Raw genomic sequence first — 15182 nt, forward strand, 5'->3', positions numbered from 1 at the left:
CGTGTGCGTCTGTGGCTCGGATAAACAGACAAAAACACACACTCCCCTGAAAAAAAAAAAAAGAAAAAGAAAAAAGGAAAGTAAAGCTCCCATGGATCCTACGGAGAGCCCCCGTCTCCCCGTGGCCAAGTGGTATGAGGAACAGTGTGGACAGCCATGTGTAACTAACCTGTTCTGGCCTCTCTGGACAGACCATAGCAACCGCACTGAGCGTCTGTCTGTCCATCCATCCATCCATCCATCCATCCATCCATCCATCCATCCATAGTCTTCAGAAATAGTCTTGACGCACCGGCCGCTATTTTTAGTTTGAGTGGCTGGTGCCTGATTTCTGGTTTAACATCACTGGAACAGGGAGTGTTTAGGGAGCGTTGTGAAGCTTTGTGATGCGGCGCAAATCTTTCATGAGGTTTAATGAAAATTTATCGAGATGTGATACTGAGGCTGGGCAACCATGACGGACGCACGTTACCAATGTGTTGATAATTTAATGGCTATCTTCAAATTAAAATAACTTATAATAGTAATATACACTATGTCCCAACGACTCGAGCTCCTTATGCTTGTGGGAAACGTACGATCGACATCGGACCTTATGTAAGCCCTGGAGACAAAACGTAGAATGACGGATGTAAGATGTTTTATAATGCCGACTGAAATATACTTTTGTTGTTTTCTGTTCCTGTGCTGGAAATCGGTGGAAGATCTGCATCAGCCATAACAGGTTTGATGTCTGTTGACTTTGTTTCTATGGCGACGACTTGATGACCAGACGGCCAACGCACGGTATTTCTAGTAGAGACCATTCAGATTATTCTTCTATATTATCATAGATATAGCAACTAGGATGCATCGCCTGGACTTGGACACGGTTCTACTTTGAATATAACAGTTTTAATAATCGCAGCAGGTTTTTTTTTTTTTAATCCAGTTTTAATCTTAATCGTGCCATCCAATCTTATTCGTTCAATTTTTTTTTCTTCCATTTCTTTCGATCATTTGCCTTCTTGGATCTGTCAGTGAGACCACAAAAATAAACAAAAAGTAAACAGTGATTCCTGCACCCTTCTCTAAAGTGTGCGTGCAGTGTTTTGGTGACATGCCAAAGGTCTTGAGTAATATCCTGTACTCACAATTAAAACTCAACTTTTGATTTAAAAAAGAAAAAGGCCAACTCCTTTCACATGGTTGGCTACAGGCATGCGATTCTTAAATAATAGTTTGTTTTTTTTGTTTTTTTTGTGTTAAAAGAGAACCATTCATCAGCCCTAGAATTTCTTACTGTTTGTCACCACCCTGTGGTCAATATTACAAAGGACATCTGATATAAAAGAAAGTCTCTCATTTTTAATATTGTATATTGTATATATTCTTCTTCTTCTTCTTCTTCTTCTTCTTCTTATTGTTATTATTATTATTATTATAAGTAGTAGTATTAGTATTAGTCTTAGTATTATATGTTTATTTATATTAACAAACACATATTTCTGCCTATAATAAGCTGCTGTGTGGTTTATTATTTAACAACTGACAAAAAAGAAAAAATCATATCCCACAGCAAAAACTCACTATCATTCATGGAGTTAAGTGAAAATATATGACGTCATGCATGTTCATCCGAGCAAAATAAACGAAATATACAAAACAATAATAATTTGCGCCAGACCCCCCACCCCCCCTGCAATTCGTTCGACAGGCCCCCACGGCGCCGCGGACCAGGGTTTGGGAACAGCTGTCGGAGCTGATACCAACCAGCGAATTAGTTTTTGAATGAAATCCATCTTAAGACGTCAGCCCCCCCCCCCCCAGCGCGCGTCCAAAAGCGGGCGCGAAACGGCAACACCCGACGCTCCGAGCTTGTGCGCGACCTCCAACGCAGCACGGGCCGGTCCGTCGCCATCGGCGGCGTGTGACGCGATGATTTGCGAACCCGCGGGCGGTCGGGAAACACCCGCCGACTCCATTGACTCCGCCGCCGCCGCCGCCGCCGCCGCTCGGAACGCCGCGGAAGGCCCCAGGTGCTGCGGGCGGCCACCAATTTGCGCACGATGCGCCCGGCAGTCACATGGCTTCTCCAAACACTTGGCGCCGTTTGCACACTCGAGCTCAGTCCGGGGAGACGACCTCATTCGGGGCGCTTCCAACTTCGAGAGGCTTCCCCGTAACAACACCCCGAGTTTCCAAGCGCCTGGTGTGTTTGTTTGTTTTTATATTATTATTATTATTATTATTATTATTTATTTTTAAAGCAAATTATTATTATTATTTTTTTTATCATCCATCTGTTTTCTTCGTAACTTTTTTTTTTTTTTTTTTTAATTTATATATTTTTTTCCGCCCGCCGGAGACTCTGAGATGTTTAAAAAGAAGGATCCAGAAAGAGTTCACCTGATGAACGAGGCGGGGAGCCACTACACGGTCTCGCTGGAGAGGTAAACGGATCCCGGGGGGGGGGATAAGTGCGGTTAAACGGGGCAGAAGAGCGAGAGAAACGGGGAGAAACGGAGATCAACTCGTGTTGGAGTTGTGGGTATTGCGAGTAGCTTTTGAAATTCGTTTCTAGAAAAACGACAAGGTGCAAAACTTTACATTATACATTCAAACGAATAATTCTTACTGCTGTTTAAATGTAAAAACTGTTGTTTTACAGCCCGGGTGAGTGTTTGTATTTGTAATTGATATACGTCATGTTTTTATCCGGCGATTTCAGTCATTTGAAATTCTTTTAAAAGTCTTTATTTTATTTTATTTTATTTTTTGGTACAGTGGGCCATGTCTTTGCTCCCGTCCCGTCGCTCTACCCACGGGCACCGAGGCTCGTGTGAGGCCATGCAGTGTGCAAAGCATCCCTGTTGCCGGACACGCTCCCTGAACTGCACCACATTCTTACAAACATCTCTAAACACTGACAAATGTAACCTTCCAACTATATCTGGGTATTATTTTATGCTGCTACTTTTGTACAAAGCATAGGTTTGAATTTATTATTATTATTATTATTTTTTTTAATTATTATTATTAATAATTATTAATATTTGTAATTATTATTTTTAATTATTATTATTTTTTTTTAATAATTGTTATTTTTAATAATTATTATTAAGTATTATTAATTATTTTTAATAATAATAATAATTGTTATTATTTTTTATTATTATTATTTTTTTAAATTATTATTATTATTATTAATAATTATTATAACTTTTTAATTATTTTTTAATAATAATAATTATTTTTTAATAATATGATTTATTATTATTATTTTTAATAATAATAATAATTATTATTATTGTAATAATAATAATATGGATAATTATAAATACAAATAATAATTATTTACAGGTATTCCCACATTCATCTAACTGTAAACAAGAAACATTTTGTACGTTTTCCAACTTATCAATCTATGTTTTCCCGCTTGGCCCCCATGTTTTTGGATCAAATGACACATGCAAAGTACGGCCAACTGTTGTAAAAAGAAAAACGAGACAAAACAAAAAAAAAACCAACAGTTTTCACGGAAAGTGTCAAAACTGTGATTGGGTGAGGGAGTGGGGCGGCGGGCGGGGAAACCGCCTTTTTTTTTTTATTTTATTTTTTTTAATTGGGTCCGATTCTTTTTCAGTTCACGTTGACGTCGCTCAAAACGCCTTTTTCATTTTAACATGTCCTGTGTTAGAGAATACAGCTTCCTGTCGCCCTTACTTTATATGCTTCCTCCATTATATTTTATTATAATATATTTACTATGTGTATGTATGTGTGTGTGTGTGTGTGTGTGTGTGTATATGTATGTATATATATATATATATATATATATATATATATATATATATATATAAAATATTAGGATCATAACATATTCAAAGTGTCTTACTCAAAATAAGACCTGTTGAGTTTTAAATTATGTCTCTGCCTGGAGCAATGTACTTTTCTTTTTTTCCATGTCCATTACAGTATGCTATGGTCTGTACAGTATTTTCTTTGGGATAATGCTTCATGTCATTTGCCACGTAGCAGCCGTATTTACACTGAGAACATTTGCGGCTTTGGGGCAACAGACACGGCGAGATCTCCCTTTCTCAATATACAATGTCAACATAGACATATTGGCCTCGCATGTTAATTCTGAACCTTGTGTCTCCTCTCTCTCTCTCTCTCTCTCTCTCTCTCTCTCTCTCTCTCTCTCTCTCTCTCTCTCTCTCTCTCGCTGAGTGATTGGAGGTGTGAGCGAGCGGAGCGTGTGAGCGTTTGGTAGAGTGAGTGACTTTCTAACTTTTTCTATCAATTGCATGTTTATAATTATTTGTTGGTGACGGGTTTGGTTTTTTTTTGGTTGTAGGGTGTGCGCACAGCGGGTGGGGGGTGGTGGTGGTAGTGGTGGTGGTGGTGGTGCGGGTCCGCAACCATGTCGGACCTCACCAAGCTAACGAGGAAGCACGGCATTAAGTTGCCCGTATCTTCCTCGGTCTCGGTGGAGGACTGCAGCCTGGCGGTGGGGAAGGCTGTCGGCTACAGCAGCGTTGTGTCCGCAGCGCGGATGAACAGCGCGGTGGTCATTTTCCTGGATGGCGTAGACAAGGTGAACGCGGTGGTGGCGAGCGGCGTTACGGTGAACAAAATGTTTGTTCCCGTCCTGCCTCTCTCCACACCGGCGAGGAGGGTGAATTTGGCGAATGTTCCGCCGTTTATCAAAGATGAGACCCTCACTAAGGAACTGGCGAGGCACGGGAAGGTGGTGTCGCCAGTTAAAAAAGTCCCGTCGGGGTGCAAGTCGCCGCTGCTCAAGCATGTGGTGTCGCACAGGAGACACGTCCTGATGGTGTTGAACAACAGGGATGCGGAGCTAAACGTAGCTTTTAAAATCAGGGCGGATGAGTTTGACTATGTGGTGTTTGTCAACACTGACACCACCAAGTGCTTTGGGTGCGGTGGGGAGGGACACCAGGTCAGGGCATGTCCAGGTAAGAAGGCAGGCGGCGAGACAGGTGAGGGGCAGAAGGGTGGACAGGACAAGGAGGGAGCACAGGAGGGGGCAGGTGAGGGTCAGAAAGGGGAAAAGCAGGCGAAGGTGGGGGCACAGGAGGAGGCGGGGGAGGGCCAGAAGGAAGGAGGGGAAAAGCAGGTGAAGGTGGGGGCACAGGGAGAGGCAGGTGAGGGCCAAATGGAGGCAGGGGAAAGACAGGTGGAGGTGGGGGCACAGGGGGAGACAGGTGGAGGGCGGAAAGGAAAGGAGAAGAAACAGGTGAAGGTGGGGGCACAGGAGGGGGCAGGCGAGGGGCAGGGGAAAAAAAAGGAGGGGGGGGAGGGGAATGTGGAGCCGCAGGAGGGAACGGGTGGAGGTAGACAGCGCAGCCAGGTGAGCGTGGAGACACGGGGGGAGGCAGGCGAGGGTCTGGAAAAAAGGCAGGTAAGGGTGGGAGGACAGGAGGGGAAGGAGGAGGGTCCGGAAGACAGGCAGGTGGGTGCGGGGGGACAGGAGGGGACTGGTGAGGGAAAGGAAGCTACGGAACAAAGTCAAAGGAGTGCAGGTGACGTAGCTAGGGAGGAGGAGGCACTGGAAGGAAGTGACTTTGAGATGGGGGACGAGGACGATCGGGTGAGAGTCCCCCGGCTCAAAAGAAAGTCCAACAAAATGGCAGGAGACTCTCAGGCGAAGAGAGGGACAGCAAGCCAGGGGAAGGCAAGTCAGGAGGTGGAGCAGGGAGGCTCGGAGTCAGAGTCCTGGATGGAGGAGGACTCTGCTGCAGACAGTGAGGGGCAGGTTTTTCTCGGCGTAAAGAAGAAAAAGGGCAAAAAAAGCTACAGTGTGGGCAAAATAAAAGCGTTTCTGCACAGGACGAAGAATGTGAAAGGGATTAAGGTGGAGGATTTTTTCTCAGACAAGGAGTTGCTGGCGAACGCGGCCCAGCAACAGATGAGGAGTAAGGGGAGAGGAGGGTTCACGGACCAGGAGGTGTACAGGTTAAAGAAAATAGTGCAGAAGATCAGGAAGGAGCTGAACAACGGAGAGGATGGGGAGGAGGTGGAGGTGGGCGCTGCTGTTCGGGCTGTTTCCCTTTTCCGTTGCAATGAGTGACTTTAACATCAGCACGCTGAACGCGAATGGGGCCAGAGACGCAGCTAAGAGGTCTCTGCTGTATGAGCTGATGGAGCAGAAGAGGCTGGATGTGCTGTTGGTGCAGGAGACCCACAGTGACTCCGGCAATGAGGCTGACTGGAAGAGGGAGTGGGGGGGGGAGGTGGTGCTAAGCCACAAGAGCACCACCAGCGGTGGGGTGGCTCTTCTCTTTTCTAAGAGCTTTGCCCCAGCATCCTTTGAGGTGGAGGAGGTGGTGGAGGGCAGACTGATGGTGGTGAGGGCAGCATTTGAGCATCATAAGTTTGTCTTTATAAATGTGTACGCTCCCACCACAGGACCACACAGAGTCACTTTTTTGCAAGTTTTAAATGGGGTTTTAAGCAAAACTCGTACTGAGGAGTTTTTGTTTCTAGGAGGTGACTTTAACTGCACCGAGAACGACCTGTTAGACAGGAACCACTGTGAGCCTCACAGAGCATCGCAGAACGCGATGAGGCTGCTCTCAAGCGAGAACGAGCTAACGGACGTGTGGAGGAGAACCAACGGGGATGAAAGACAGTACACCTGGGTGCACTGCAGAGGCACCTCTTTATCGTTGGCCAGACTAGACCGGTTTTACTGTTTTAAGCACCATTTCAACATTTTTAAGGAATGTAGAATGGTGCCTGTTGGTTTTACCGATCACTCCCTGGTTGTTTGCCGTGTCTTTATCGCCAATGTAAAGCCCAAAAGCGCATATTGGCATTTTAACACCACCCTACTATGTGACTCCAACTTTAAAGATGCTTTTAGGTTTTTTTGGGAAGGTTTTAGAGACAGAAAGCAGGATTTTATTTCCTTAAGACTGTGGTGGGACTATGGGAAGAGGGAGATAGAGCAGCTCTGTCGGCAGTATACTCTCAATGTCACACGGGACATCACCAGATCTATGAGGGATCTGGAGACTGACATTGTGGAGTTACAGGGTGTAGTGGAACCAATCGGGAATCGAGATCACATTAAGGACCTCAAGTCTAAAAGAGCTGCTCTTGCAGACCTACTAGGCACCAAGGCGCAGGGGGCGCTGGTCCGCTCTCGCTTCCAGAGCGCAGCACTGATGGACGCACCATCTAGTTTCTTTTTTAGCCTGGAGAAGAGCAACGGGCAGAGCAGGTTTATCCACGCCCTGAGATCAGACACAGGACAGGAGCTCAGGAGGCCGGAGGAGATCCGGACGAGAGCCGTGGACTTTTACACAGAGCTGTACAGAAGTGAGTACGAGGAGCAAAAAGAACTGTTTTACTCCTTTTGTGGGAATTTGCCCAGGGTCCCGGAAGATGTCAGTGCGGTGCTGGGGGAACCTCTGACCCTGCAGGATCTTTCCACGGCCCTGCAGAGCATGAAGGGGGGTAAGGCCCCTGGCATCGACGGGATTCCTGCGGAGTTTTACAAAGAGTTCTGGGAGGAGTTACGGGAGGACCTTTTAATGGTTTTTAATGAAGTTTTTAAAGATAAGTTATTGCCAGTCAGCTGCAGGAGGGCAGTCATCACCCTCCTACCCAAGAAAGGAGACCTGCAGGAGATCAAGAACTGGCGTCCTGTGTCCCTTCTGTGCACGGACTATAAAATCCTGTCGAGGGCACTGGCCAACAGGCTGAGGGAGGTGATGGACCTGGTAGTCCATCAGGACCAAACTTACTGTGTGCCTGGTAGGTCCATTCTGGACAATGTGTCCCTAATTCGGGATATTTTGGACGTCTCTAGTTCTCTGGGCATTGAAACTGGGCTCATTTCGCTAGACCAGGAAAAGGCGTTTGACCGGGTTGAGCACCCTTACCTCTGGAAAACTCTGGAGGCTTTTGGCCTCAGCCCTGGTCTGGTAGCCATGATCCAGGTTTTGTACCAGGACATCGAGAGTATACTGAAGATTAATGGAGGGCTGAGCGGCCCTTTTAAAGTGCGTAGAGGGGTGAGACAGGGCTGCCCCCTCTCAGGGATGTTGTACTCTCTGGCCATAGAACCATTGCTGTGTCAATTAAGGACGAACATCGAGGGTGTGTTTCTAAACGGTCTCGAGAGAAGCCACATTCTATCAGCCTATGCGGACGACGTCATTGTCTTAATAAAGAAACAGGACGAAATCAGCAAACTGGAGGGGATCGTCAGGGACTTTGGGCTGCTATCAGCAGCGAAAGTCAACTGGGGCAAAAGCGAAGCGCTGGCTGTGGGCGGATGGAGGGGGGGACTTTTAAAACTGCCAGGAGGCTTACGGTGGCGAAGGGATGGGTTTAAGTATCTGGGAGTGTTTTTAGGGAGCGAAAGTGTGGTGGGGAAGAATTGGGAAGGACTGCTAGGAAAGATACAGGGCAAGCTAAGAAAATGGAGGTGGGCACTGCCACAGCTGTCCTATAGGGGCAGGACGCTCATTATTAACAACCTGGTGGCCTCACAGCTGTGGCACAGAGTGGCCTGTGTCCAACCACCAGACCTGCTAGTTAGGAAGATACAGGCCGAGCTGATAGACTTCTTTTGGGGGCGGAATTTCCACTGGGTCAGGAAGGAAAGGGTCTTTCTGCCTAAAGAGGAAGGGGGGCACGGTGTGGTGGACATCAAAAGCAGAGTGGCAACTTTTAGGTTACAGTTTGTGCAGAAGTTGTTAACGGGGTACTTTAACGTTTGGAAGGACGTGGCGGGCTTGGTCTTAAAGAGGACTGGGAGGATGGGACTTGACCGCTCGTTGTTTTTAATGGACACGAGTCTTCTAAACAAGTCGGGCTTACCCCGTTTTTATCAGGAGCTTTTTAAAGCATGGGGGTTATTTAAGAACAGGAAAAGGGAGGCCGCAGATTCCCTCCACTGGCTCCTGGAGGAGCCGGTGATCGGAGGAGCCAGGCTGGATGTGCAGGACGGGGCCACTCCAGGACTGAGGAGCATCCTGAGGGAGGCGGGGGTCCTGACCCTGAGGCAGGTGGTGGCGGCGGCGGGGAGCGACCTGCAGGACGGCGAGGCCATGGCGGAGCGGCTGGGGGTGAGGTCCACCAGGATCGTACACCTGGTGCTCAAGAGGTGGAGGGAGACGCTCACGGAGGAGGAGCTGGCCCTGCTGAAGGAGTACGGCGAAGGCGCGGAGGAGCCAAACTCGGAGGATCCCTTCCCGGAGATGACCCTGACCCCCAACCTGGAGGGGTCCTCCGGGAAGCTGCTGCACAGGGCACGTTATGCAGAACTGGACCTGCACACAGCCAGCGGGAAGGCTTTTTACAAAGAGTGTGTGGTTGTTTTAAATAGGAAGGGACTGGAGGGGCGGCAGGACACTGTCTGGAGGGGACGGCTCCAGATGGGGGGACAGGAGGAGCCGTGTTGGAGGAGTTTTTACAAAGCTCCCTCCAAGAAAAGGACGGGGGACCTCCAATGGAGGGTCCTACATGGAGCCATAGCTGTCAACAGCTTTGTTTCTGTTTTTAATCCCACGGTCGCAAATGAATGTCCATTCTGCAAACTGCCAGAGTCCGTGTTTCACTGTTTTGCAGAGTGCGACAGACTTTTAGAGCTTTTTAGTCTTTTAAAGGAAAGTTTTAAGCTCTTCAAGGAGGAGTGGTCCAGAAACTGTTTTATTTTTGGGGCCGGATACTACAGGGCCAACGCAGAGAAATGGCGACTGCTTAATTTTCTAGTCGGGGAAGCGAAGATGGCCATCTACCTCACGAGGAGGAACAAACTGAGAGGAAAGGAGAGTGTTTTAGGAAGAGTGTTTGTAGCGTTGGTCAGGGCCAGAGTCTTGATTGATTTTAACTTTCACAGACTGATGAAGAGTCTGGACGTCTTCATCAAGCTGTGGTGTTTTAACGACGCCATCTGTTCCCTGGTGGAGGACGACCTGTGCTTCCAGTCTGTTTTTAACGTGTAGGACTCTGTTAGTGAACCAAGTGTGTTTGTTGTATTGTCTGTAACTGTGAACTAGAGAAAATGTTAAAATAAAGATGCTTTAAAAATCAAAAAAAAATCTCTCTCTCTCTCTCTCTCTCTCTCTCTCTCTCTCTCCTTCTCCTTTTTTTTTTTTTTTTTTTAATCCCAGCGTCTCCCACCATAACGCCTCCCAGAAAGACGGATGCGAGGCGGTCAAGCATTGCCATGACAACAGCCACGCGCAGGAGGACCGCGAGCGGGAGAAGTCGGTCGCCAAGAAGAGGCTGTACGTGGTGTCCGTGGTCTGTCTGGTCTTCATGGTCGGAGAGATCCTGGGTGCGCCATATTGCCCGTCCCATACCTGGGCCGTCGCCGTAAATCATTGTATTATATATATTCTATTGTTTTAGTGTTTAAATTTTTTTTTTTTTATGTGCCTTTCTTATCAAAACATTAATTACCGTAAGGCATCCGGACAATTAAATATGGTTACAGTAATATATGCACCTTCGCTTAGCGTAAAAAAGTTGGAACACACAATGACAAATGTTTACTGCATCACTACATTCCCTCTACTCTATTTTTTATTTTTGAAAAATATTAATTATAAGCATCTCAATATAACGAGTAGTGGGGCAATGTAGTGATGGAAGAAACATTTTTGCACTGTCATTGTGTGTTCCACCATTTTATACTCAGCCAAGCTAAAGTGCGTTTCTTATCGCAACAATGTCTTTCACACGCAGACGTATTACCGTCATACATTTTTCGCTAAGAAAAGTAATATAGTGTTTAAAAACAACCAAGTGGCACATACAGTAGGCATTGCATACTTTATATTTAAATGAATTATTTCGCATTCTCTGTGAATTGTGCGTGGATTCATTTCGGACATGTTGCTCTCTTGAGAACGACACATCTGCCCCTTCGCTTGTGTGTTTTCTGACGCACAAGCTGATTTAAACATTGAACGATCCGCTTTCCCTTACTGTAACAATATGACGTTTATTCGTTGTGGTTTTAGGGATGTTGTCAGTCCATGATTTGATTTGCTAGAAAATCCGAATATAGTGAAAAGTTTGACCTGCTTGTGCTCACTTCACTTAGGGGGGGAAAAAGATCAGTCCCACTGAAAACGTGATGGGCAAACGATTAATTGTAATAAATATAGCTGCAGGCAGCAACACACAGGGTCCATTATGGATACCAATTACAAATTTTCAAGTTTCCATGGAGCATAAAGTTAGAAGGTGACTGTCTACCACCTGTAGCCCACAAAGTCCTGCCTCACGGTGTCTCTGTGGAAGGAAATCACTCCGTGTGGAAGTTCCCAACAACACCCTCCATTCAAACGGATTAAACACTGCACGTCCCTCAGGGACATTTCATCAACTTTTTTAACTTTTGGGACTAAAATAAAAGGGATGTGTGAGGACACAAACAAGGAATATGTCCTGGACTATTTGACTCCTACAGTTTGTATGTTAGGACTGGCTCGAATGCCGCAAAATAAGGAACACGACACCGCGTCAGATGTCAACAGAATGCGTTTATATTTACAAAAATATCAAACAAAAGGCCCCGCCGAGGTCAAACAGGGAAGGACACACACACACACACACACACACACACACACACACAGTCAACACCACGCACTAGAGATGTAACAGTATACCATTGTGAGGTGAACCGTGGTATCGAGTAACCACAGTTCTGAACCATAACACCGTGCCCACGGTTTGAATTTATGTTGCAAAGTTGAAGATGTAAACTTTAATCCACCCTCACCTTAGCAGACACCTTCCGCCATCCTTGTTGTAAAGCAGATCTGATTTACGTCGATATTTCACCACACAGTGCTTTACGTTACCTGCATGCGCACGGGGGCGAGTGTAAACAAACAGGGCAGAACGGGGCTGCCGGAAATGGCTCATTGGATGGATTATGATTTTGACATTTTGCTGCCTGCTACCGTGCGGCGGCAACATGAGATGAGGCTGAATTAAAGTTTGCATTTTCAATTTTGCAAATAAGTCGGATTTTGATCCATGTGCCGCTTATTTTGCCTCTCCTGTGAATTTGAAAGCCCCGGCAAGCACCTTCCCGTGCTGCACCGCGTCTGAGGCTTCACCGTGTGTTTCTATTTTTTTTTAATATCAACTATTTTTTAAATTTAATATACAGAAATCAAAGGGGGGAATTCATACGGTGAAATTCCGTATACCTCTGTATTTTTGTAGCTCGCGCACAACCTGCACATTTGTAACTTGTTGGATGATGATGTCACAAAGCGTGACATCAAACCACAAACTCATCTTCGCTCCACCACCTGACCGGAAGGTTTGCCGTGTGGGTGATACATTTTTTTTATCCGCTAATTTCTGAACCTTGAGATGTCTGCGACGCCCCGGTTCCAACGACACCTCAACTATGTCGGTAGCTGCAGCGGTCGTCCTGTTCCAGACACTTTGAGTCTGAAAAGTGCCAAGGAGAATGGAAATAATAACAATTCAACAAAAGCAATAGGGGTCTCATCCCTACAGCATAATGATGATAATAATAATAACAATAATAATACCTTTTTATTTATGAAGCGCTTTTCTCAGAAGTCAAAGCACTGCACTATCAACTAAAAATAGATCAAATCTAACAATCAAATCTACAATGCCAATTTATAAAAGCATGAAGGTTAAATAAAAGCAGGTCGGACAGGCACGAGCATCAAGTGAAAAGGAGATCAGTTATATATCTACCGTCGTTTGAGACGCACTTATGCACACGGAGAAGTTCATGGTTCTCCCAACTCACTTCACTTATTCAGTCCCTTAATTAGTTGTTTCCATCCCAAGCGCCCATAGCAGACTGATGTATCCTGATCCTTCCCTCTTCTCTGTCCTCCTCTTGTACTTATTCCCTCGCTCGCTCCCTCTGCTAGGCGGCTACTTCGCGGGCAGCCTGGCGGTGATGACCGACGCCGCCCACCTGCTGGTGGACTTCACCAGCTTCATCATCAGCCTGTGCTCCCTATGGCTCTCCTCCAGACCGGCCACACACAAGCTCAACTACGGCTGGCACCGCGCAGGTATCCGATCCGTCCATCGCGCAAAGTATATCCGGGCCAAACACTTCTTTTCCAGTTAAAAACCCTTCTCACCGTGAGGCAATATTGTTGGCAAATGATGTTGGTGTGTGTAGAGGCTTGTTGCTGTCATTCATTCAGCTTTAATGTACATTCATCTTCCTGTTTCACGCTTTTCTTTCACAAGTTGTTTAGAACCGTATATTTCCTTTTTTCACATTACTTTTTTTTAATATTTCTGCTTTTTTTATTTTCATCTTTTTTTTTTTTTTAATTATTTTTCTGTTATCTTATCTCATTCGGTTTAGTGTATATTGGCAGATTAAAAAAAACAAAAACTTTTATTGGGTATAGTTAACAATTAGGTTTATTGTATATTTTCAAAGTTTCCATATGTATTTTTTCCTGTTTTTATTGTATTTCCTTATTAGTTTGTGTTTGAGTGAGCTGCTGGGACGTCTATCGTTCTATTTATCGAACATACTTTATCTGAATATCACTGTGATACAGTACCACTGAAACATGAACGGGGTACAGGCTTAACTGGAACGTCGCTGTAATCGCTCAACACCCTTTTCTGGGGCTAATTTCCTCTATTGCGGCCATTGTCCTCATCGCACCATTATTATGGAAACTCGCTCTGTCATTTCCTCCGTCTATCCTTCCGTCTGCGCAGAGATCCTGGGGGCGCTGCTGTCGGTGTTCACCATCTGGCTGGTGACGGGCGTGTTGGTCTATCTGGCTGTGGAGCGGCTCATCAACGACGACTATACCATCGAGGGCACCATCATGCTCATCACGTCCGGCTGTGCTGTGTTGGCAAACATCATGTGAGTAAATCAAACAAACCTATTCCTAATGAGGCGCATTGAGGACAAGAGGAGCTCAAGGGGTGTTGAATTGGTTAATCTTTCCCTTAAAAAACGTACTCTACCTTTCAAAAAAACACAGCAAAGCCTGGGTTCGAACATTGAAACATTGATATTAAATATACCCAGATGTTAAAACCAGTCGTCACATAAACGCCTTCTTTTTAAAGATGTCGGCTGACATCACAGAACCCTCCAACTTAAAAAAAAAAAAAACTTTTTAAAAATGTTAAGCTCTTAATGTAAGAATTAGATACTCGTTCCTTTAGTCTATAGTGGGGGGAGGGACTCCCTACCCTAGTCAGACACACCGAGGCCAAAATAAGAGTCGTACACCTGCAAAGAGCTGCATCATTAGTGTGAATGCATATATACTCGCTTCAAGTTGCGTTAATAAACAAATATATAAATCCCACTCAGTGGAAACGTTCCCGAATGTTCTGTTTGACGGTTGGATAATGAGGAAGTTTGTTGCCAAATCGCCATGGCAACAAACATTTTTCAATGTTACGTGCAAGCTATCAATTTATTTGATTGAACACTTGTTCTCTCCGAGTTCTGTGGTTGTGAGAAATTGGCTCTCATTTTGTGGCACAGATGTAATGTAGTCTTCCAACATGCGAACAGAAGTAGTTAGAAGTAGTTTTAATAAGAAAAAAGAAACAAATTTGGTAATTGAGTGTATAGACAATCAGAATCGACTTATTCAAGCGACTACATTTTCACAGATGGGAAACTTGTCGTAGTGAAGTTTGGTGCATTGCTGAACAGACAATTGGCATAAAAACCTTAAGTCTGAAAAAATAAAACAAAAATAGCCAAATACACAGAATATACAAAAAGCCAATTCAATGTCAGGATGAGCTAAGTTGAAAGGCAAGAGTGGCAGTATGGTTGCTTGTGTCTATGGGTATAAATATATATGGATATACTGTACGGGATGAATAAATATACAGTGAATGCAATAATACGGTGAACACACTGCATCAAAATCCAAATTGGTTTATTCGGCCAGGTACAGTTACATATACTATGAATTTGTTGTGGAGATGTTTTTGTGCATCACAGATGATTGACATCAAAAAAGCGTCACAGTCCTGCAGAAATAGAGAATAATAATGAAATAAAATAGAATAAAAACTGAAGTACAAATGCGTAGGGCCTTGCAGTCGAGGTCAGGCCAGAGGATTCTGGGGCTCATGCTGAGTTTCTTCCAGCGTCTGAGGAAGAATATACGGCTGTTGAGCCTTTGTCACCGAGCAAGTCA

At 45.2% G+C, this 15182-nt stretch overlaps 1 protein-coding gene across 1 annotated transcript in view; it reads left to right on the forward strand.

Moving 5' to 3' along the window:
• The window catches only part of slc30a8 (solute carrier family 30 member 8), a gene marked incomplete at both ends in the record, with an annotated part of 28262 nt that overhangs the window by 7899 nt on the left and 5181 nt on the right, over window positions 1-15182 (forward strand). The window contains 3 exons of the mRNA XM_080008203.1: window positions 10177-10303; window positions 12903-13049; window positions 13723-13876. Of these exons, the coding sequence (XP_079864329.1) occupies window positions 10177-10303; window positions 12903-13049; window positions 13723-13876 (428 nt within the window). The remainder of the gene's footprint in view (window positions 1-10176; window positions 10304-12902; window positions 13050-13722; window positions 13877-15182) is intronic.

Source organism: Zeus faber (genome assembly GCF_960531495.2).
Source record: "Zeus faber genome assembly, chromosome: 1".
In the NCBI taxonomy this organism is placed as follows: domain Eukaryota; kingdom Metazoa; phylum Chordata; class Actinopteri; order Zeiformes; family Zeidae; genus Zeus; species Zeus faber.